The 22,995-nt window shown below is 42.4% G+C and overlaps 1 protein-coding gene across 1 annotated transcript in view; it reads left to right on the top strand.

Annotated features, from left to right (window-relative positions):
* The first annotated feature begins 9,653 nt into the window (after window positions 1-9,653).
* The window catches only part of LOC146796829 (metalloproteinase inhibitor 1-like), a 44,970-nt gene continuing 31,628 nt past the window's right edge, over window positions 9,654-22,995 (top strand). Inside the window, exons 1-2 of the mRNA XM_085629571.1 lie at window positions 9,654-9,791; window positions 15,345-15,511. Coding sequence (XP_085485697.1) covers window positions 15,379-15,511 — 133 coding nt within the window. The 5' untranslated portion in view covers window positions 9,654-9,791; window positions 15,345-15,378. The remainder of the gene's footprint in view (window positions 9,792-15,344; window positions 15,512-22,995) is intronic.

Consider the following 22,995-nt stretch of genomic DNA (forward strand, 5'->3'; position numbering starts at 1 on the left):
CTGGTGTATAGTACAATTTATTTACAGGACAAACACAATTTAGTAAAATAACCCAGATAGGTGTATAAAAGGAAAGTAAAAAGTGAAGGATACAGTCAAGATAAATGTAAGCATTTGAGTAGAGTCCATAGTTTCTGGAGTCCAAAGTCCAAATTACTCCTCACATCAGACTGGGAAGTGTGAGGGGGTATAATCAACAAAGTAAAAGTGTCTCACACACCAGAGCAACATTAGTGGCAAGGAAGCTCTCTACCAAAGGTTATGGTCTTTCCACCCTTCCCTCCTGAAATCTTACACGGATGTCCCCTCTTTCTGGGTGAGGGGGGATCATGAGCTGATGAGCCAAAGCTGCTTGCAGAAGAATACTCCTCTGTCAGGGCCTTCATTCATTCAGTTGATGGTGCTTAAGCGCTTGGCTTAAACAACAAAAAAAACAAAAAGGTTCACTTTTCCCATTGTTACAAACTGAAAAGGCTGTGGTCCAACTAGCATTTTCTTAAAATGTCAAAATATTGACTAATGTTTTGAAATTTAGGCACACATTTTGTGCTATACTATTGTATAGAGCAAAACCAAAGGAAATGATGGACGGAGTGTTGAACATTGCAAGCACTCACCCCCAGTCAACTGATCTGGGTTTAATCCATCACCGTTCTTTAGCCCACTCTGCCACCCCAGTTCAGACATGGCCATATGCAAATCAGTCTGACCCTGTGCCTCATGGGAACAGTCCAGCATGAACTGCCAAGCCATGTCTTCCCTGGACCGGAAACAAGCTTCCTAGGACCGGTTTCTGGACTTTCAGCCGTCTTCAGCCAGGCTTGCTTGAATCCAGTGGCAAAGTGAGCAAGGGACTCACGTCTGAGCATACCCTGCCAACTTATGGCGAACAAAGCAAAACCAAAGGAAATGATGGACGGAGTGTTGAACATTGCAAGCACTCACCCCCAGTCAACTGATCTGGGTTTAATCCATCACCTTTCTTTAGCCTACTCTGCCACCCAGTTCAGCCATGGCCATATGCAAATCAGTCTAACCCTGTGCCTCATGGGAACAGTCCAGCCCGAACTGCCAAGCCATGTCTTTCTTGGACCGGAAACAAGCTTCCTAGGACCGGTTTCTGGCATTTCAACCGTCTTCAGCCATACTTCCTTGAATCCAGTGGCAAAGTGAGCACGGGACTCACGTCTGAGCATACCCTGCCAACTTATAGCGAACAAAGCAAAACCAAAGGAAATGCTGGACGGAGTGTTGAACATTGAAATGCCAGAAACCGGTCCTAGGAAGCTTGTTTCCGGTCCAGGGAAGACATGGCTTGGCAGTTCGGGCTGTACTGTTCCCATGAGGCACAGGGTCAGACTAATTTGCATATGGCCATGTCTGAACTGGGGTGGCAGAGTGGGCTAAAGAACGGTGATGGATTAAACCCAGATCAGTTGACTGGGGGTGAGTGCTTGCAATGTTCAACACTCCGTCCATCATTTCCTTTGGTTTTTGCTTTGTTCGCCATAAGTTGGCAGGGTATGCTCAGACGTGAGTCCCTTGCTCTCTTTGCCACTGAATTCAAGCAAGCCTGGCTGAAGACAGCTGAAATGCCAGAAACCGGTCCTAGAAAGCTTGTTTCCTGTCCAGGGAAGACATGGCTTGGCAGTTTGGGCTGGACTGGTCCCATGTGGCACAGGGTCAGACTGATTTGCATATGGCCATGTCTGAACTGGGGTGGCAGAGTGGGCTAAAGAACGGTGATGGATTAAACCCAGATCAGTTGACTGGGGGTGAGTGCTTGCAATGTTCAACTCTCAGTCCACCATTTCCTTTGGTTTTTGCTTTGTTCGCCATAAGTTGGCAGGGTGTGCTCAGATGTGAGTCCCTTGCTCACTTTGCCACTGGATTCAAGTAAGCCTGGCTGAAGACGGCTGAAAGGCCAGAAACCGGTTCTAGGAAGCTTGTTTCCGGTCCAGGGAAGACATATCTTGGCAGTTCGGGCTGGACTGTTCCCATGAGGCACAGGGTCAGACTGATTTGCATATGGCCATGTCTGAACTGGGGTGACAGAGTGGGCTAAAGAACCGTGATGGATTAAACCCAGATCAGTTGACTGGGGGTGAGTGCTTGCACTATTCAACACTCCGTCCATCATTTCCTTTGGTTTTTGCTTTGTTCGCCATAAGTTGGCAGGGTATGCTCAGACGTGAGTGCCTTGCTCACTTTGCCACTGGATTCAAGCAAGCCTGGCTGAAGACGGCTGAAATGCCAGAAACCGGTCCTAGAAAGCTCGTTTCCGGTCCAGGGAAGACATGGCTTGGCAGTTCGGGCTGGGCTGGACTGTTCCCATGAGGCACAGGGTCAGACTGATTTGCATATGGCCATGTCTGAACTGGGGTGGCAGAGTGGGCTAAAGAACGGTGATGGATTAAACCCAGATCAGTGGACTGGGGGTGAGTGCTTGCAATGTTCAACACTCCGTCCATCATTTCCTTTGGTTTTGCTTTGTTCGCCATAAGTTGGCAGGCCATGCTCAGACGTGAGTCCCTTGCTCACTTTGCCACTGGATTCAAGCAAGCCTGGCTGAAGACGGCTGAAATGCCAGAAACCGGTCCTAGAAAGCTTGTTTCCGGTCCAGGGAAGACATGGCTTGGCAGTTCGGGCTGGACTGTTCCCATGAGGCACAGGGTCAGACTGATTTGCATAGGGCCATGTCTGAACTGGGGTGGCAGAGTGGGCTAAAGAACGGTGATGGATAAAACGCAGATCAGTTGACTGGGGGTGAGTGCTTGCAATGTTCAACACTGCGTCCATCATTTCCTTTGGTTTATACTATTGTATAAACAACCAAAAAGTTTTTTTAAAGAAAAATTGATTTATATAGCATTCTTTTTGAAATTGTATGTTTCATTTGTATACACTTCTCTGTATTGTGTTTTTCAATATATATGTTTGTAAGTTTAGCGACCTGGAAATTGAGCATTTGAAATTTGATCACAGTTCTACCATATCTCGTCTGCTAGTTGGACTACAGCCTTTTCAGTTTGTAACAGTGGGAAAAGGGAACCTTTTTGTTGTTTAAGCACATATACCCATCCCTTTTCCAAGGATTAAGGAACCTCCCTTACTTTGTGACACTTAAGTGCTTGGCACACAGGGAGGGGTGGTTGAAATTGGGAAAGCCCTGCAGAGGGTACTGTTGATGTCTCGCAGCACCCCTACCAGGGAGGCCACCTCGGCACGGAGACTGGCCACCTCAGTGCAGACCCCATCCACCTCAATGCGAACACGTGCCACCTCGGTGCATCGGCCCGCTGCAGGAAAGTGCCACTTTTTTCATGGTTACCTCCCACATTTCGCCTTATCTCTGATGCAACCAGACTTCATGTGCCCTGGGTCCGTGCCAATCAGGGTCCCAAGGCCTGTGTTCTTTCCCTAAACTGTACCTTTGTACCCACAATTGGCACATATCTGGCCACAGGTAAGCCCCTTGTAAAAGGTACCATAAGTACTCCAGGCACTGTGACCAGAGAAGGCCTCTTAGGGCTGCAGCACCTATTGGGCCATCCATAGAGGATGGCACAATTGCAATTGCAGGCTGTGTGTTTTGGTGCTGAGAAAATTGAAGGGTCGACATGGCACACATTCTTGTGTGCCATGCCTGCAACCCACTGCCTGAGGCCTAGGTAAGTCACTCTTCTAGCAGGGTGCACTAGCCCCCAGGTGAGGGTACAGTTGTTTGAGACCTGTACCCCTACAGTGTACAATTGTATTCTTAGACATTCTAAGTGTAGTAAAGCCATAAAGAGTATATGGCCTGGGAGTTGGTCATTGCGAACGCCACAGCTCCATAATTACTTTACTAAGACCTGGGAAGTTTAGTAGCAAACTTCTCAGCACATTAAACTTACACTGATGCCAGTGTGGGATTTAATAAAAAATGCACTCAGAGGGCATCTTAGAGATGCCACCAGAAAAACGACCAGCCCGTTTGTGGTTCCTGAATGGCTGCCCTCAATATGCCACCACTAGACAGGTTTCTGGTCCCCTCAGTAGAGAGCCTTCCCTTCTCTGGGTCCAGAGACAAAGCCCATCCTGAACAGAGGAGTCATGCATCCTCCTTCAGGATGGGCTGGGTCCACGAAGGGGAAGCTTCAAAGGCCTGCCGCCTTTGGGACCTGGACCTGCCTTTTGCTGCCCCCAGCAATTGGCTCCCACCGGTTCTGCCCCCCACTTTGGGCGGGAGACTCGGTGGGCAAACCAAGCTAGGAAGAGAAGTGGATGTATGACGTAACAACGCAAGTCATTACAACGCATGCAGTTACATCGCGGTCGTTACAACGACTGCGATGTTACTACGCTATGCTATTACAACACAAGTCTTTACATCGACTTGCGCTAGATGGCGTGCTAACATTAGAAAAGCGTAATTTACTATTCCAACTCCAGTCCACTTAACAGTAGGGAAGGTGTTGGGATAGTAAACTACACTATTTGTAATGTTAGCACGCCATCTAGCGCAAGTCGATGTAAAGACTTGCGTTGTAATGGCATCGCATGGTTACATCGCGTTCGTTGTAAAAGTTTTGTTGTAATGGTAGTGCGTAGTAAAAGTTGCGTTGTAAAGGTTGTTTACCAAGAGAAGTGTGCCCACCTTTGTCAATCCCATCGCTCAGGCGGGAGAGGCAAGGTGAAGCACACATCTCAGTTCCCTTCACCTTGAAGATGAGGGGATTCAGCCAATTAGGGAGAGGCTCATGCCCCCTCCCACTGGAGGGTGGCATAATAGCGAGTGCACCCACCCCAAGGAAGGAACCCATTGGTCTCTACACACCCCTTTAAACACCCCTAAATCTGTTTTGTTGATGAAAGAGAACTAAACTGCAAAGTATAAAAAGTCTTTCTTACCATGTATTGTAAGAACCCTACGTATGGTATTTAGGCATACCACCCCCAGTACTCAAAGTAATCCAAAAGTAACAAAAAAGTACTCTGAAAGTAATTTTGGTGTAATTCGAACTGTATTTTAAAGTGATACAAACCTGTAATAACTGCAATTCCATCCTCAATTGCATTTCTATGTCAAAGTTTACAATTAAAAGTATATTTTGCCTACCTGTACCAAGTTCTGCTTGGTTCTAGAAATAAAACACAAGTACACCTTTTTAATATTTAACCAATTTGTCTGGATTTTGACTCTGAGTGTGTTCCATAAGTTTTGATTGAGAGAATACAATACATGCTTAACACACCCTCTAGATAAGCCTAACTGCTCGTCCACACTACTAAAAAGAGAGCTGTTAGTACTTACCTAATTAATTCTCTGCTATACCTCTGGGGACTCCCAGGACTCTGTGCACACTATACCTTACTTTGGTACAGGATATATAGAGCCAGCTTCCTACACCCGCTACCTCGGTGTTGAGGCTGACCACCTCGCGGATTGCAGCAACCTCCTGATGTGTTGCAGCTCATTCATTTCCCAGACTTCTTTTACAACCTGACCCAACACACCTTGATAGTCCTGGTAAAAACCCAGTACATGTGTAATGGCAGCCTGCGCACCCATTTCACCAGTGGACTCACTCTAGGGTTACACATTGCCCCTCCCATGACATCTAGCCCCACTCTCCCGTGCCCTGACTGTACACTCCCACTGGGTCCTGGCTCTTGACTGACTGGGGCAGTGGTGGCCATATGAGAAACCAGGAATGGGGGCAGGAGATGGTACTACCTGTTGTAGGTGCACTGGTTGGGGGGCCAGATGTTGGCTGGGTAGTTTCTGCCATGGTTGGAGGTATGGTCCCAATGTGCCCAACTGTTGAAGTCTGCCCAGGCTAACCAGGTGTGCCAGGCTGGCAGTAGATGTCCAATGCTTCAGGAGGACGTTATTCACTGAGGGCTTCTTCTCCTTCTTCTGCAGGGTCTTGAGAGGGGCTCTGTTGGCTTGTCTCTGGCTGCTCAACAGCAGTGTTGGGTTCACCTGCTGATGAAAATATTAGAAGTAAATGGGAGATTAGAGGTGTGTACATCTAGGTTGTTTGTGTCCAGTCCATTGTGGAGCTGAAAATTGATGATTGCTAGTAGTGACTTCTTTCATCAATTTCATGAGGACTTAAAATCTGGCAATGCTTCAGATTGCCAGATCTCATGGGATTTGTAGCTCTCATGAATTTTGAGTTGAGGCGTTGTGTCATCATCTCTAACCTATACCAACAGAGTATCATTCTGATGTGTATATATCCATTCCAGAGGGCATATTTGTAGAACTCTGGGCAACAATGAGCTTGGTTTAATGTTTTTGATATTTATTCCCATTATGGGACTGTGAGAATGGGGTCACCTGGCATTGATTAATACCTGTGTGTCTTTGTTTGCACACAAATGTTAGGTGTAGTGTGGTGTTATGGCGTGGTGTTATGACAAACCTCTTATAGTACCCAGTGAGGCGCAACAATGCTCTGACCTCAGTCTGGATTTTGGGGGGCAGCCACTCCACAATGGTTACTATCTTGGCCATGGATTGGTTGCACCTTTCCCCTGCCCACTAAGTGTACCAAAATTACACCACAGACCCCTGCAATATCAGGCACTACCTGCCTGTTACAGAGCCTGAAGCACTTCCTGGGAATGAAAAAGGTGGTCCTTCTAGCTGCTACTGAAGACAGCTATGTCATCCAGATAGACAGCAGAGAAGACCTCCTTACCACTAAGGACCTGTATTACCAGCCCCTGGAAGATGCAGGAGCATTCTTTAATCCAAAGGGAAACACCCTAAACTGATTGTTGCCCTCTGGAGTGGAGGAGGCTGACCTCTCCTTGACTCCTTTTGTTAGGGCAATTCTGCCAGTACCCTGATGTTACATCAAAGGTACTGAGATACCTAGCAGCCCCTAACATGTTGATCAGCTCATCAGACCAGGGGGTGAGGTGAACATCTATCTTAGTCACTGAATTTAGCCCTCTGTAATCTACACAGAATCTCAGTTCAGGAGTAGTGCCTGGCGGGGCAGCTTTTGGTTCCACAGAACTGGAGTAGGGGCTACTGGAAGGTTTTATCACCCTCAACTCTTGCATTTTGGATACTTCAGCCTTAATGCTATAGCTCACCTTATCTGACAACCTTTAAGATGTATTCTTAACAGGGAGGTTGTCTCCTACGTCCATTTCATGGGAACACAGGAAGGAAGTCCCAGGGGTAAGGGAGAACTGAGAAGAGTACTGTCCCAACACTTGGTGGCAGCCTGTCTGTTGTGCAGGAGTTAGAGTGAGGAAAGGATTACTCCTCCCAAAGACCCATCCTTCTCCTTGGTGTCCAAGAGGTCAGGGAGAGATTCACTCTCTTCTTCCTCTTCTCCATCTGTCACCAACAGCGTGGTGAGCCCAGACCTCTCTAAGTGTGGTTTGAGGTGATTTACATGCAACACCCTGTGAGGTTGCCTAGCGGTTTCGAGGTCCACCAGGTATATAGACTAATCCCTTCTTTCAATCACCTTACAGGGCACATTCCAGCGATTCTGGAGGGCCTTGGGCTCTACCGGCTCCATCACCCAAACTTTCTGACCAGGTTGAAACTCCACAGTTTGCAGAATGTTTGTCATGCCACTCCTTCATGACATCCTGGTTGGCTTTAGGTTACTGGAAGCTTGCTTCCATAACTTAGCCATTTTGCTTCTGAAGCCAACACGCAGCTCACTGAATCCTGGAGTACCTTCTTGGGAGCTTGCTCCTATCCGTCTTTCACCAAGCTCAGAGGTCCGCTGACTGCATGCCTATTCAGCAGTTCGAATGGGATGAAACCCACTCCTTTTGTGACACCTCTCTGCAAGCAAATAACAGGCATGGTAAGATGATATCCCACTTTTTCCTCAAGGCCTCAGGCAGGCCTCTGATAATGCCTTTCAGGGTCTTGTTGAACCTCTCAAGAAGCCCTTTAGGTTGTGGATGGTAAGGGGTGAAGAACTTGTAGGTTACCCTACACTCCTTCCAAATTGATAGCATATAGGCAGAAATGGGGTGTGTGCCCTTGTCAGACACAACTTCCTTGGGGAAACCCACTCTGTAAAAATCCCCAACAGGCCCATTGCTGCTGTGGGAGCAGTTGTGGTCCTCCGAGGGATTGCCCTGGGTACCTAGTGGCCTTATCCACCAGAACTAGGATAAACCTGTTGCCTGAATCAGTCTGGGGATCCATAGGCCCTACAATGTCGATGTCCAGCCATCTCATAATGTGTGCTTATGAACACAAAGGCAACCATCCTAGAATGGCCATTTTGCAAGTACTTTGTCAAAAACTGTTCTAAAATGGCAGTCCATGTGTCCCCATGCAGGCATGGACAGCAAGCTTAAAATGCCTTTGGCCATATATAATGCCAAAGCAAACAAGCATTAACAAAGCCAATAGATCTGAGCCAGCAAGATATGTTGGCTCTGCTAATGCATGTTTAATTTTACTTACATTTTTTTTTAAATTGTACTTTAATTTTCCTGGACATGTTCCATTTAATTTGCCTTATCTTTTTTCTTTTAATAAATTATTACCTATCTTTGTTATTGTCTTTTTAATAGCTGTATCCAGAACGTATTATCTGCAGCCTTCCTTACCCAAGGCCGGACTGGCCATACCAGGCATTGGGTATTTCCCCAGGAGGCTGGAAAGGTGGGGTTCAGCTTTTGAAGCTGGGGCCCGGTTTTGTAGCAGTGTAGCAGTTTTAAAAGCACTGCAGAGTTCCTCCTATATCCAACAGTTTTCAGGCAACCATCAAAGTGCTAACGCTCATGTTTAATGTACTTGTTGGAGAGAGATCGGAGTTTTGTCTAGTGGCAGTCTTGACTCATCTAAGTTTGTTCAGAGGGTTAATATACCTACTACGAAGAGAGTGTACGATGCAGATCACAAACAATATTTTATGTGCATAGCTCAGTGGTTTACCGCTTTTGTCAGATATCCTTTTGCTACTGTGCAATCCATAAGTTACAATCATAATCTAGGTTAGATAGTTATGTATTTTTTCCCAGTCTTTCATTATCCTAATTGTGCTAAGAAGGTTTGTTTGGGTGGAAATACATTTGTATTAGTAAAGTCCACCCTAACCACGGTGTTATGTTCTGAATCCTGAGTTTGTGCTTCCCCAGACCAAGTACTCTAATTTTCACATGTATGATTCATTGTCTCTGTATGTGCGTGTGATGTAATATGCTCCGACAGCCTATGCGAGGTGCTATAAAACAAATGAAATACATGTGAGAGAGGGGCAATGGAGAGACGAGAGGCACTGCTGGAGGGTGATAGTGAGGGAATCATTGAAGAGCCCCGAATAAAGATTGCTGTATCCTGGTGAACTGTAAGGTGATGATTAACTATGCTTTAAAAATGAAAACAATTGAATATATAATGACAATGTGCTGTAGAATGCACCATTTTTTCCAACTTTTCTTGGTGGGAGAACACCCCAAACCCCTTGTAGTGGCCAGGCTAGTTTGCTGCACTGGCTTCCTATACAATGTATGGGGTCTGGACTGACAAACATTGACAGGGCTGCTTTGGATTCCCAGTCTGTCACTACCTTGCAGTTTTCCCATTCTGTTGCATGCACTAACTTTGATATGCGTCATATAGGAGGAGCAGCATGTTGATGTCTGCCAGCCAGCCTCGCCCACTGGAACACGTTTAGCCTGCCTGCTCATCGCTGACTGTCTTATAAAAGTGCACCAGACTCATTTAAAACCCGATCAGCTCTTGAAAGGACGCAAAAGCTTTTGCACCATCAGACATCAAGGCGGTAGAGCCGAGCTTGAAGAAACATGTAAGTAAGGTCTATATAAATATTATTAAAATGGAGTCTCTAGTACTCTACTGTAGACTAATTGCATGAATACACCGGTAAACTTCTTGAATGAAGCAAGGAAAGCTATCAAATGTCAGACAGAGTTTATATCTGTGTTGTATATTGTCGCCCCTCCACCCCTGTTCCCTGCCAGCCACTACTGTAGAAAGGGAGTGGTTAATTAGTAACCGTAAAAGTCCAAAATGGTTCTTAGTTGCCCTCTGCTGGTGTTCCTGAATGCCTGGGTTGCTTATACGAAGACTGATACTGATTAGTTTTCATGCCATCTCTTTACTCCTCCCACCACCCTACTCTTCCTATCCTTTATCTCACTCTTGCTGATTCTTTTTCATCACTGTTTCTCCATTTGTCATTGTGCATCTCTTTATATTCCTTCTTCTTTCTCCTTTTTTCTGCCTTTCCCCCTATTTCTCTGTGAACCCTGGTCTCCAAACTTGAGAACAGGACATTAAGTTTTCTGGTGATAGAACCTCCATTGCGGCAGTCCATGGAAAACATCCTCTCCTACCAAGGAGCAGGGGCTTTCAAAGTGGGGACATTAAGCTGCCTGTTCTATTTAGGGCCAACTGTGTAATGTCTTTTTACGTGTTCTTCAGTAAAAACCTGCGGGCGAGAAACAGTAAAAAAAATAATCCCTACTCTCTGGAAGAAAATTCCCAGGGTGTGGGATCATTTGTTTTTTTATTTTTCAAAAACAACTCCTGCTTTGGAAGTTTGTTTCTGAAGAACAAAAAATTTAAAAAGTTTGGTAAACAGCCATCGAAACCGATGGCAGACATCCACCAGTGTTTTATCCATTGAAAGGAACCGCTGTGATTGTGCTTCCTTTCAATATATAGAGATGATGCTGGGCTGGGGGCTATCTCTAAATATGGTAGAAGGTAGCCCATCATTGTGATAGAGGTAATGTCCCCCGCCATCATGATGGACTATACTCCTTCCATCAATTTAACAATCAGTCACTTAATGTGACTTACTAGATAGAATGTACTCAACTAGGTATGTGTAGGAATTACAGTTGTGCAAGCTATATGTCTGTGGACTTACTCAAGGCATAATGTGGACGATGTCAGCGGTGTCTTGTCTTGGCAAAATTTTGGATGATGCTTTACCTTCTGGCTGTGTTTTCTGCCAGTGCTGGGCACACATGCATAAATGAATATACATCACAAGTAGTAATTGTGCAAAGGGAAGGGAGTATTTTTTTAAAGCAGAATGGGGCAGATGCCATCGCTGATGCAATATCAGTTTCTGCAGATTGAAAGATCGCACATCTGATAACAGTTCTGGAAACATTATCGCAGATGGATTTCGTCTTCACCCTTGGCATCCTCTGATGCAAACAGTGGGTGTGTATAGGGTAAACGTGTATGTCACTCTGTTATTAATAAACCATTTTGCTCAAGATTTCTCATGCTTGTAAAGCACAAGCATGATCTGTTAGGAAGCCTGTTAGATTATAACATTAGGGAATACACAAATGTATCATCTAATGTTCATAGGCAACTTCTGTGTGCCGCCCTGTTATCAGTATTGAGGTATATCTAAGATTTCTCTCCTTTGTACCGCATGGGAATGTTCTGTTACAAAGTCTCTTACATTATAACATTAGGTATATTGAAGATTTCTCTTAGTAAAACACGGGTATGGTAGGAAGCCTCTTATATGGCAAGATTAGGTAATATATCAAAAACAGAGAACCCAGTAGAATTAATATATCAACTTTGCTGTGTCAAAAAAACAATGTTTTTCTTGTGAAACCCTCACCCACCAGGGTTACCCCTTGGTGGCATGCTTCATCATCGGGTCCATAGCGATCTGCTACGTACCGGGGCATGCTACGACCTACGGTCTACGTGGGAGCACTTGTTGGTGTTTATGTGATGATAAAGAAGGTCTTGATGTGAAAAGGCAGAGGGAGTGGAGAAAGGTTCTGAATCATGGTATTCATTTAAAAATATCTGACTAGTAGGTAAATCTACTTTATTCCTGCCTCTAGTTGGTATGATTAAAAGTTAGAGGGTAATTAGGAAAGCAAGGTTGGTATTGTGACTGCAATCCAACAGGTCAACATGTTTTGAGCCGTGCCCCTTTGGCTCTTCTTCAGTACCAAGGGAGCTTAGTCCCCTGGTAACACTCCTGTATGTTTAATCACATAAAACATGCTACTTGCATGCCATTGTGAAAAAATACATGCATATACCACCTAGTTGGTGTTCTTTTTCTGTGGAGATATCAGGACAGTTAGGTGCGTATTGTCTTTATGTATGTACTTTCCTGCACCATTACATGGACAAATGTGTTAGTGAAATATAAAAAACATTGAGTGAGCATGTCTAGTGAGCACTTCTAGTGCGGTTCTGCTGAGATAAGGTGAAGCCATAACCATGGTAAAACAACATGCTTTTATGAGTAAATTTATATTTCAGAAATGTGGCACTCAAAATTATAATATAATGAATTTGTCAAAAGTCACATACTTAAACAATGTCTTAATAGTGCATCATGGTTCCTCTGTGGAGAGGGTGGCCTGTTGTCATACTCTTTTTGGGGGAGAAAAGTAGAATAGAATTCAGGTTGTGTGAGCTCCGTGATTAGGATTGGAGCTTAAATGACCATGTTGTGGAAAACCGGTCATAAATAATGTCAATCTTATTCTGAGAGTGCGCTACAGACCTTGATGGTCCATACGCATTTGCCCTGTATCGGACATGGCACGGGGTGTGAAACGCTGTGTCTCATCCCGGTATTTGGTAAAAAAATTCCAGTGGAACTGTAGTTCCAATTAGGATCAGGTGTCTCTTGTCCTTCTGGTGTTAGAGACTTACAGCATCAAGGCTAACCCTTGCTGTGTCACCTATAGTGGTCTTTGCCCCGGGGACCGCATCGTACTGGAGTGTGCACTTCCCGAGTGTTTTGTTCTGAGTGAGGATGTGCCGCTGCTACGTCCACGCATACGTGCATAAAACGACTAGACCGCTCTATCTGGAATGGCCGTTTTATCTTGGCACAGGTCGAGTTCCGTAGCGGTATATTTTCTTCATGGAGAGATATTAGGAAAAACCAGATGGTATATGTAAAACATGTTGAATGTCATTATTTCACCATTTCTTGTCTTTCTTTCAGTCAAGGTTGTAAAAACAACAATGAAGGAAAAATTATGGCTAAAAATCCAATACTGGTGAAAATATTACAGACCAAATATTCAAAAAGAAAAAATTAAAGAAATGAAAAAACTGGGGATTTTGGCCTATCATAACAATGCATTCACTACTCTCATTGTATTAAGTGAAACTGCCCCACGGGATATTGTCATTCAGGCCATTAATATATGTTTTGAAGTTGAACACCCAATGTAGTTCTCTTTCTAGCAGCTTTCTTTCTGAATTTATTGTGTCCTTAACTTCTTCTAGGATCACACACTGGTAATCACGTACTGTGTCTTTTAATCCTGAGATTGCTGCGGTGTTCACAAATTCTTGTTTTATCTTCCTCGTCGTCATGCCTACATAATGTAGGTTGCATGGGCAAGTCATTAGATATACTACATTTTGGGTATTGCAATTTGTCAGGTTCCTAAGCTATCACATCACATTATTGTTTAAAACAACTCTTTTCGTTGCTCTTGTTAGATGGCAGGTATAAAATAGATAGACTTACTAGCCAGGTATTTTTAAATGTATACCCTAATTCGGCACCTTTGTTGACTCCTTCTACCTTTTCATATTAACAACTTTTTTATCATCACATAAAGACCAACCAGTGCTCCCACATAGACAGTAGGTTGTAGGATGCCCCGATCCGCAGCAGATCGGGATGGAATCCGATGATGAAGTGTGTCGTCAAGGGGTAACCCTGGTGGGCGAGGGTTTCACAAGATAAACATTGGTTTTTCTGACACAGGAGAGTTGTTATATTAATTCTACTGGGTTCTCTGCTTTTGATATAATACAGTTGACTAAGGACCAACCCGGGACAATTCTCTTTCTCCCCCTCTTTTCTTTTGATAAGATTAGGTAATACCAAATATATCTTATGTTAGTAGGAAACTCCTGTGTGCCACGCTGTTACCAGTAAAGAGGTATATCTAAGATTTCTCTACTTTGTACCACATGGATATGGTCAGTTAGGAAGTCTCTTAAATTATAACATTATGTATTAGGGTTATGTAAGTTTTCTGTTTGTAAAACATGGGTATGATTAGGTAATATGATGAGGTAATACACAAATATATCTAATATGGTAGGAAACTCCTGTTTGTCACTCTGTTATCAGTAAAGAGGTATATCTGAGATTTTTGTTCTTTGTAAAACATGAACAGGGTTTTTTACATTATAACATTAGGTTAAACACAAATAAATCTAATGTTCATTGGAAATTACTGTGAGCCACTGTGTTACCAGTAAAGAGGGATATTTAGGATTTCTCCTCTTTGTCACATGTGGGTACCTCCCCATAGTCAACCTCGTGCAGTAAAAGATTAGGTCATATCATGCAGGGCTACTCCTATTGCAATACCTGTACAAAATCCATACCATACATCCTTATCACATTCGGGGTGGAATGCAAGTGCAGATTGCAGAGCATCCACCCATATGGAGAGAGTGGAATGACATTTGTCCCTAATCCAACTCCTGTTCTCCTTTAGCAGACCTGGCTCAACAAAATGCTGCCACCTGAAAGGTATCATGCTGGCAGGAACAGAAGTGTCCACTGCCTGCATTGAAACCCCATACTTCATTGTTATGGAATATATGAATAATGGAATTTAGATTTACACACCAACTTCTCCTAATGGAAAAACAATTTAAATCTAAGCATTGACATATATGGGCCCCTTAACACCAACTACACATCAATGCTGTTCCCATGTGAGAAATGTATATTGAGGTGAGGGTCTGATGGCATCAGCAGGCCCATCTACCCATCCCTTTGAGGTTCATGGGAGCCAATACATATATGAGCATTGGGTGCATTCACTGCTTTTTTACATGTGGATAGCTAAATTGGAAATAAGAGTGCGCATCAGCCTTTGCCACCTGGCCCTCCTTCTACCCGCATGTTCCTTATGAAAATTGGCACCTGTTGGCTTTGAAACTTTGGCTGCACATTTGCAATGGACAATAGCCTAAAGAATTGGGCCTTTAGCTCCTCAGCAGTTCTTACACTCAAGCGGCATACCTACTAGTCTTTTCTCTCAGAACTAGATGCTTTCCTTGCAGTTGTGCTTCAGCCTGTGCTGCATTAAGTCATCATGAACAGCTTTTAACAAAAAAGACCTTTGTCAGGGACAACAAAGGCTCCTGTAAATCAGGCTACATTCTTTGTGTTTCCAGTGCAAACCCAGGTCAAAAAAGAACATTCGGACATTTCAGGATCAGCCTCACTCCTATATAAAAGACAGCATAGCTATGTTTCTTTGATGCAGTAAAGGGTTTAAGCTTGATGTCCATACCCAACCTCAACTGTTCAAAATTAAAATGATGCTGCCTATTTTCTTCTCTCAATTAGAGCATTCCCAGCAGAGGTACAACCACTGACCTTCATGAAAACCATGGACACCAAGATGTATATATCCCTTGTGGCAGCTCTGCTGTTTCTGGAGATCTCTAGCCCTGTTGAAGCTTGCTCATGTCTTTCATTTAGTCTACAGACCTCGGTCTGCAATGCAAAAGCTGGTGAGTATGCAAAGAAATGAAAGAATATACATTTGTCTCGTTTTTTTCTGAGATGTTTGCTTTTTATGTGTCACATTAGCCAATACCTTTTGAATATACTAAAATTATATATTTAATATACTTACATATAGGGGCCTTCAGCCAGCCATCTATTGGTTTGTTGTGTCATTCATACTTTCCTTCTACCCACTGCAGCATACTGCATGGGACAATGGGTCAGCCCACTTCAGCCATTGACAAACTGCACTGTGAGTAACTGCAGACAGCCCTATCAGAAAGAGCACATTAAGTAGTTCTCTTCAGTGCCAGGAACAACTATGACAATGAGTGTTTTTTTTAGATGAATACATATTTTTAAAACAGATTAAAACATCTTTAGCCCAAAATATAAACTCATACAAGAGGTCAAACAATTAGGCAAAAAGATCCAGCACCATTTGCTGAAATTAGAAATCTGTTCATAATAAATGTCTACAGTACTCTGCATCGCTAGGTATACCTTTGTTTTCAGAAACCACAAAAAGGAGCAAGTAGATTGACCTTGTCGTGTAGGCAACTTGTGAAACTTATAAAGTCGTTTGACATTCAACACAAATATGATATGTGTGTTTTGTGCAGATAACACCCTTTTGTATAATACATTCATTTTTTAACTTTAAAAGATAAAGCTTATTCAGTAATTGAGTTAGTCATTTTAAAATTAGAAACTAGTTATAGATTAGAAATGTAAAAGGGAGAAAAGAAAGTAAGAGAGAAAATGTATCATCGCAATATCCCTTCAGAAACAAAATTACAAAGCTATAATATAACTGCCAATAAACAAACGTTTTGCATGAAATCAGCAGGTTGTATCAAATATCCATTGTGGTAATAAAGAGTTATGGAGGTTTAGGAAGCTCTTCAATCCTAGGGTTATGCAGGCAAGCAGATTTTGCAGAGGAATCCAAGAAATTCGTATCTGGTAACCAAAGCAGATCTCTTTTCATAGCCCGAGTAATTGGATTGACATATGCTCTGTATAGTCTGTGATCATAACAGGCACCATACCTCCGAGCCGGGAAAGATAAGTTAGTAGGGTTTTTACATGCTTTGATAATCTGTGGAAATACAACTGCCTAAAGTAAATCTAGTACATGAACAGTATCTGAGTGAGAAGGCCAATCTTTTTAAATACTCCCAAGGAAAATATGGGTGACAGTGAAGCGTATGTGTGTGTGGAAGATATCGTTTATCTGTTTCCAGAATTGATGTGTAGGAGGGCATTCAAATAACATATGTTTAAGGTCAGATAACGTTTTATTGCAGGACCAACAGAAGGGGGTAGTGTAGGACTCATTTTATGAAGAGTGGAAGTAGTGATCAAGAGTCTATTGTAGACACAAATTAGGTTTGGATGACGTTAGCTGCTCTAGAGGATTTCCTTATTTTAATCCAAATTTTGTTCCAAGTATGAATTTATACCTCAGTAAATGTATAAATCTCATACAGGACTACTCTTTAATTTCCATTTTGATGAGTCTTATTTAACATGTAGTATGATCTCATAATTGCTTTGTAGAGAGCATTGTGGAAATTCCTGTAGGGCTAGTGTGTCATGGTGCTGCAAAGGGTAGATTGTCATATTTCATAGTCCACTGGTAATATATATAGATATAGATATATCCGCCGAGACTGCACCACTCCAAAATGATGAAGAGGCCATGAGGTTGGATACACCACCCTCCCAGAAGCCTAAACATTGCCTAATAAGGGGCGGGACATTAACGTGTTTATGGGAGTTGTTGCAAGCCTAAGCACGAACTTGCCAAAAGCCTCTGATAAAGGGGAAACCTGAAACGCGTCAGGCTGGATGGGAAGCTGCTACATTTCTTACCAGCAATCATCGCACAACTGTACCTGTAATAAAGGCTGGTAACCTGGCGTTGGACTTGAGTGCGTCTCATTGTGAGCTGCCAATGTGTTGTCATATATATATATATCTATATATATCTATATATATCTATATATCTATATATCTATCTATATATCTATCTATATCTCTCTCTCTCTCTATATATATATATATATATATATATATATATATATATATATATATATTTTCTTTTTTCACCGATTTCCTCAAAGAAGGAACCACTGCACACCAAGGAAGTTATATGATTAGGATTTTATTCTTTCCGTGCAAATTATCACCAACTCCACCACCAACGCGTTTCAACCACAATCGGTCTTGCTCACGGTATGTGAGTCTTTTTTCAATGTTCTTTATTTATAGTGATACCCATATTGGCCATTAAGAGGAATTATGGGAATTGTAGTTCCTGTTCACATATATCATTTTAGCATGTTTGCGATATGTTGATGTTATTTCAATATCTCTCTTCGGGGATTTGATTATATCTGCGCAATCTGAATATTTACATTGTGTCAATGTGAATAGTGTGTCTGATTGTATTATACTACATGACATTAACATGTTGTATATTTTATTCTTTGTTCCAAACTTTGATACTAGAATAATTGCTTAGTGCATTTTTGCCCACAGGGTTTAGGCTTAGTGCCCATGTGGCCATATTATGTTTGTTCAGATGATTGCAGATATAGATGTCTAATATAATTGCCCCTTCATCATGAGTTCATTATTAGTTCATGTCGTACAGTAGGCTCATAGATGGCTGTGTAGCTCTTCATCGCCGTTAAGGCCAAAAGGGGCCTTCGTCTTAAAGCGTATGATCATCTTGCTTTCCAATCTTCTTAGTTTCAGTGTTCTGTTTCCTCCACGTTCGTTTTAGGGACTGTTGTTAATCCGAAGTATTTTATGGTCTGTTTCATGTTCTCTTTGTGGATTTTTAGATGTTTCACAATTGCGTAATTGGTATCTTCATTTTGTACCGCCCTCAGATGTTCCAAGATTCTTTTCTTCAGGGGGCAGATAGTGCTTCCTATGTACCATAGTCCGCATCCACAGCCAATGACATATACTACGTATGTGGATTCACAGGTGATCATTTCAGAGATGTTAAATTTATTACCCATGAAGTCCACTGTTTCTTTCATGTTCATGCCGTGTTTGCATGCTTTGCATGTATTGCAACGTACAAAGCCTGTCTGTTTGGTCTCCAGCCAGTTCTTAGATTTGCTGGTGGTCGTCATATGTCTCTTAACCAGTTTGTCTTTTAAGGAGGGTGCTTTCCGATATGAGACATTTGGATAGTTGCCAATTTTTGGACCAATGTCTGGATCCTATCTCAAGATATCCCAGTGTCTTTTTAGGATGCCTATTATTTGGTAGTTTTCTTTGCTGTATGTAAGGACTACTCGAATCACGGCATTCTCTTTTTTTTGTTCTTTTGCATGTTTCAAAGTCTGTGCTCGGGGAATTTCTCTTGCTCTTGCTTGACCCAGTTTTATGTCTTTCTCATTGTATCCTCTTTGGTGGAATCTCATTGCTGTTTCTTTGAATGTTCGTTCCATTTCCAAGTCATCGGAGCAATTGCGTCTCATACGCAAGAATTCTCCATACGGAATACTCTTCTTCAATTGTGGAGGATGAAAACTTTCACCGTGTAGAATGCTGTTGGTTGCTGTTGGTTTTCTGTATAGTTTGGTCTTAATTTCTTCATTTTCTATGTATACCGTTACATCTAAGAACTGAATTTCTTGATCACTGGTGTTATGAGTGAATTGTAGGCCAATTTCATTTGTGTTCAAAATGTTCATGTATTCTTCAAATTCACTCAGACTGCCACTCCAAATAAGGAAAAGGTCGTCGATGTAACGTAACCATAGTTCTGTTTTGGAAGTATATGTTTCATTTCTCTCATCCCAGGCTATCAGCTTCTCCCACCACCCCATCGTGAGGTTGGCGTAGCTAGGAGAAAATGAAACTCCCATAGCAGTACCACACTGCTGGGAGTATATTTGGCCATCAAAAATGAAGATATTATTGTAGAGACAAAGCTCGATCATTTCCATGAGCATTGTTGTGTGTTTGGATTGTCGTATGCTACGTTGTTTCAAGAAATACTCAACAGCTTGTAGTCCAACACTGTGTTTAATGGAAGTGTATAGTGATACTACGTCGATTGTTACGAGATAGTATCCTTTATGCCAGCCAAGATCAGAAAGGATTCTTAAAAAATCCCCCGTGTCTTTTATGTAAGATGTTAAATTGGTAACTAGTGGTGCCAAGAAAAAGCCCACATAGTCTGAGATGTTTTCATAGAGTGAGTTGCAACTCGACATTATGGGCCTGGCTGGGGGATTGATTAAGGTTTTGTGTATCTTCGGTAAAAAATAGATTGTGGGCATCACTGGACTGTCGTTGCTTAGAAAGAGGGATTCCTCTGGTGTCAATAATCCCTCCTCCTGCCATTTCTTGATTCTTAATCCTAGATTTAATGTTAAATCATTGAGTGGATTATTAGTTAGTTTGACATAGTTCTTATGATCATCCAGTTGCCTTTTGGCCTCTTTGATGTAGTCATTTATTTTGAATGACTACATTGCCCCCCTTGTCTGCCGGTTTGATTATGATTTTATCATTTTTCATCAAGGTGTCAATTGCAAGTCTCTCCATTTTATTTAGATTTTCCTTCTTGTGGTTGTTGTTTGTTTTAGTCAGTGTTTCTAGATCCCCAACCACTAGATCATGAAAGGTGTCTATTCTATTGCCAGGACTAAGCACAGGGCAGAATTTGGATTTAGATTTGAAAGCAGTTGGTTCTATTTTGTCAGTACATGTTTGTAACTGTTGTAGGGCTTGAGATTCAGTTACATCATATATATATATATATGATTAATTTGTGGGGGGAGACCCCCCACATCACCCAACTTACCTTAAATGCGTGGAAAAGGCATGTGTTGTAAAAACATACTTTAGGTAAAAATATGAGTGCTGAAAAATGCGTGGTAAAGGCACAATGTAGTAAAGGCTGTTTGCCATCATATATACCAGACAATCAATATGTTTGAATTAGGAGTGAGAATCTATGATAGTTTCAGTCTTGTACAGAATGGATGTTTTCTGCACTGCGAAGTTCTGAAAGCTATCATAGTAGACAAGTGTTTAGAGAGATTCTTTATCAGGGTGTGGCACCTTTAAAGTAGGGGGGTCAGAGGAGTTTAGTTAAGGGACCTCTCTCAAACCTTCAGTACCCAAACTCTGGGCAGGGATACACTATGAACATGGCTCACTTAAGCGGAGCTGAGCCCCTAGCCAGTTAAGGTTGAGCCAAGAAATGGAGAATCAAGCAAATAACAATGTGATTAAGATTCAGGAAGAAGTTGGAATGGTCAGTGACTCCACCCACACCTCTTCTGTTTGTGCGAGACCCAGAATCAGCAGTTCACATTTGCTGACAACTTAATTCCCCATAATGTGAGGTAAGATAGCACCAGCCTTAAGGCATCGCCTTGTTAAATAAAAAGAAATGAGTGCATAAAGCTCATAAAATTGCAATTTTTATGAATGGGTAGTGCTCAGGGAGGCTTTGTTCTATTGACTGAGAGCATTAAAAATCCTTGATCAGTTCCTGACAAAGAGTAGGTCACAGTCAATATGTATTTCCTAAGTGTAGGAGATTAAGAAATACCTTAGATCCCCAGGAGGGAGGATAGGTACTGCTTCAGTAAGGAGAAGAGGAAAATGGTACAGGCTTTAAACTTTGCCTGAGAATGAAAGGGCTTTGGAGTGGATTGACGAGCATCCTCTTAAGGTGCATGGCTAGATTTAGTAGAGCGTGTGGGCAATGAATTTGCATGTGCTGCCTGAAGGTATTTTTTTCATGCTATATGTTTTGTGAATTGACACCAGCAGCGACTATTATGTCTAGGCAAAAAAGAAAGATAAATCATGAATGTGATTTGCCACCTCCCAGAGATGCCCATGTACAGGTCTGAATGGGTATTGCGCCTTTATTCTATATGTGCAAGGGACCTTTGTCACTATGTTCCCTTGCACCAGTTGAATACTCTAAGCAAAAGGAGTTGGATGCCTTATTGTGAGAAAATGCTTCCCCCCACATTTCCAGTTTCCTTTTTGCTGGTATTTGTAATCTTGGCCATGTGAGACTGCAATTTAGTTTCATAGCACGTATACTCTGTCCTGAAAACATGACTTAAAATTGGCTACACTCAATTGGCTTATTTCATTTTTAGGTAAGGCAACATTAAACTGATCCAAAAGTGAACCACTGGTGTAATTGTTAAATAGCACATATGTGCTCCTTCGAGGTTCACCATTGTAGCCTTCCTGGCTGCAGCTTAAACTTGTCAGAGACACATAACAAGGGAAAGGGTTGTGACACCTAGGAAAAGATCTTTTAACACATTAGTTAAGTCACCCTTAAGTACACACCGCAGCCCACAGTGCTTCATATTTAATGTATAAGAGTGAGACACAACTGTTTGTTTTTAAATATTAATTATCACCTTCCACCTGGGGTGATTTGAAAGAATTCATTCAAAGTTTCTTTATAATGTGTATCAAAAATCTAATTCAATGGTGAAGAAATATTTTTCAATAACTACATTATAATGAGGCATGGGAAGTATCCCTGCCAATAAAGCTTCTGGGAGTTGTTATCACTGGTCACTCATCCTGGAATGCAGCAGTTGTGAGTTAATAGGTGGTAAAATGGAGAATGAGGCCTGGCTTTTGACACAGTTATTCCTGGAAAGGGCTTATGCGAAAGAAGCTTTTGAACAATCGATCCCTCCTGTGTCTACTCCCAGTTGGGAGAGAAAGCTTTTCAAGCACAACCGGAGGAGTGGATCCTAATTTTCATATTGTAGGGCCTGGAAGAAGTTTGGGGGCTGTGAACAAAGAGCAAGGGTCCTACTACCTTGAACAACAGTTTCTGGGATGCTTTACAAGCAGGTAAACTCAAAATGTCACAATCACTAGCTAATGTACTGGATAAGAATGTCAACATACCACAAGCTCATCTCAACATTCCCAGACATGGTGAAGATTGATGAAGGTGAAAAATGAAGATTTTGTCTAAGCTTACCTGTGAAGAAGCCCAAAGTGTATCCTGCTCTTCGTCTGCATCCAGTAACTAGGAGTGTTCTCCAAGGGACAGTAGGCTGACCTTCTGTACTGCTTCAGGGAACAAAAGGCTGAAGAAGGGCTCCAACTTGTGTAGGAGGACCAGCTCTTTATGTGGGAGTAGAATACCTGCTCCCTATAGAAGCACTGATTGGTGAGAGACCTGGACCCCAGCAGCTTACCCAAGAACTCTGGGAGGTATTGGGGAGACCAGGCAAGACCTTGCCAGTATCTTTAAAAAACGTGAGCCCATTTTCTTATCCCTGGTAGTGTGTACAAAGCACAAAAGCTCCTTGAGAAAGGTGTGAAATAACTCATTTGGAATTGCTAGTTTTTTTCAGAGCTTTTTCTAGCAAAGTTTCAGGTTACAACAAGTCGCTAAAAAGAAGTATCTGACCTCATGGGTCCCTCATAGACCCAAGCCTCCTTTTTTGCC

Source organism: Triturus cristatus, chromosome 10, assembly GCF_964204655.1.
Source record: "Triturus cristatus chromosome 10, aTriCri1.1, whole genome shotgun sequence".
NCBI classification, from domain to species: domain Eukaryota; kingdom Metazoa; phylum Chordata; class Amphibia; order Caudata; family Salamandridae; genus Triturus; species Triturus cristatus.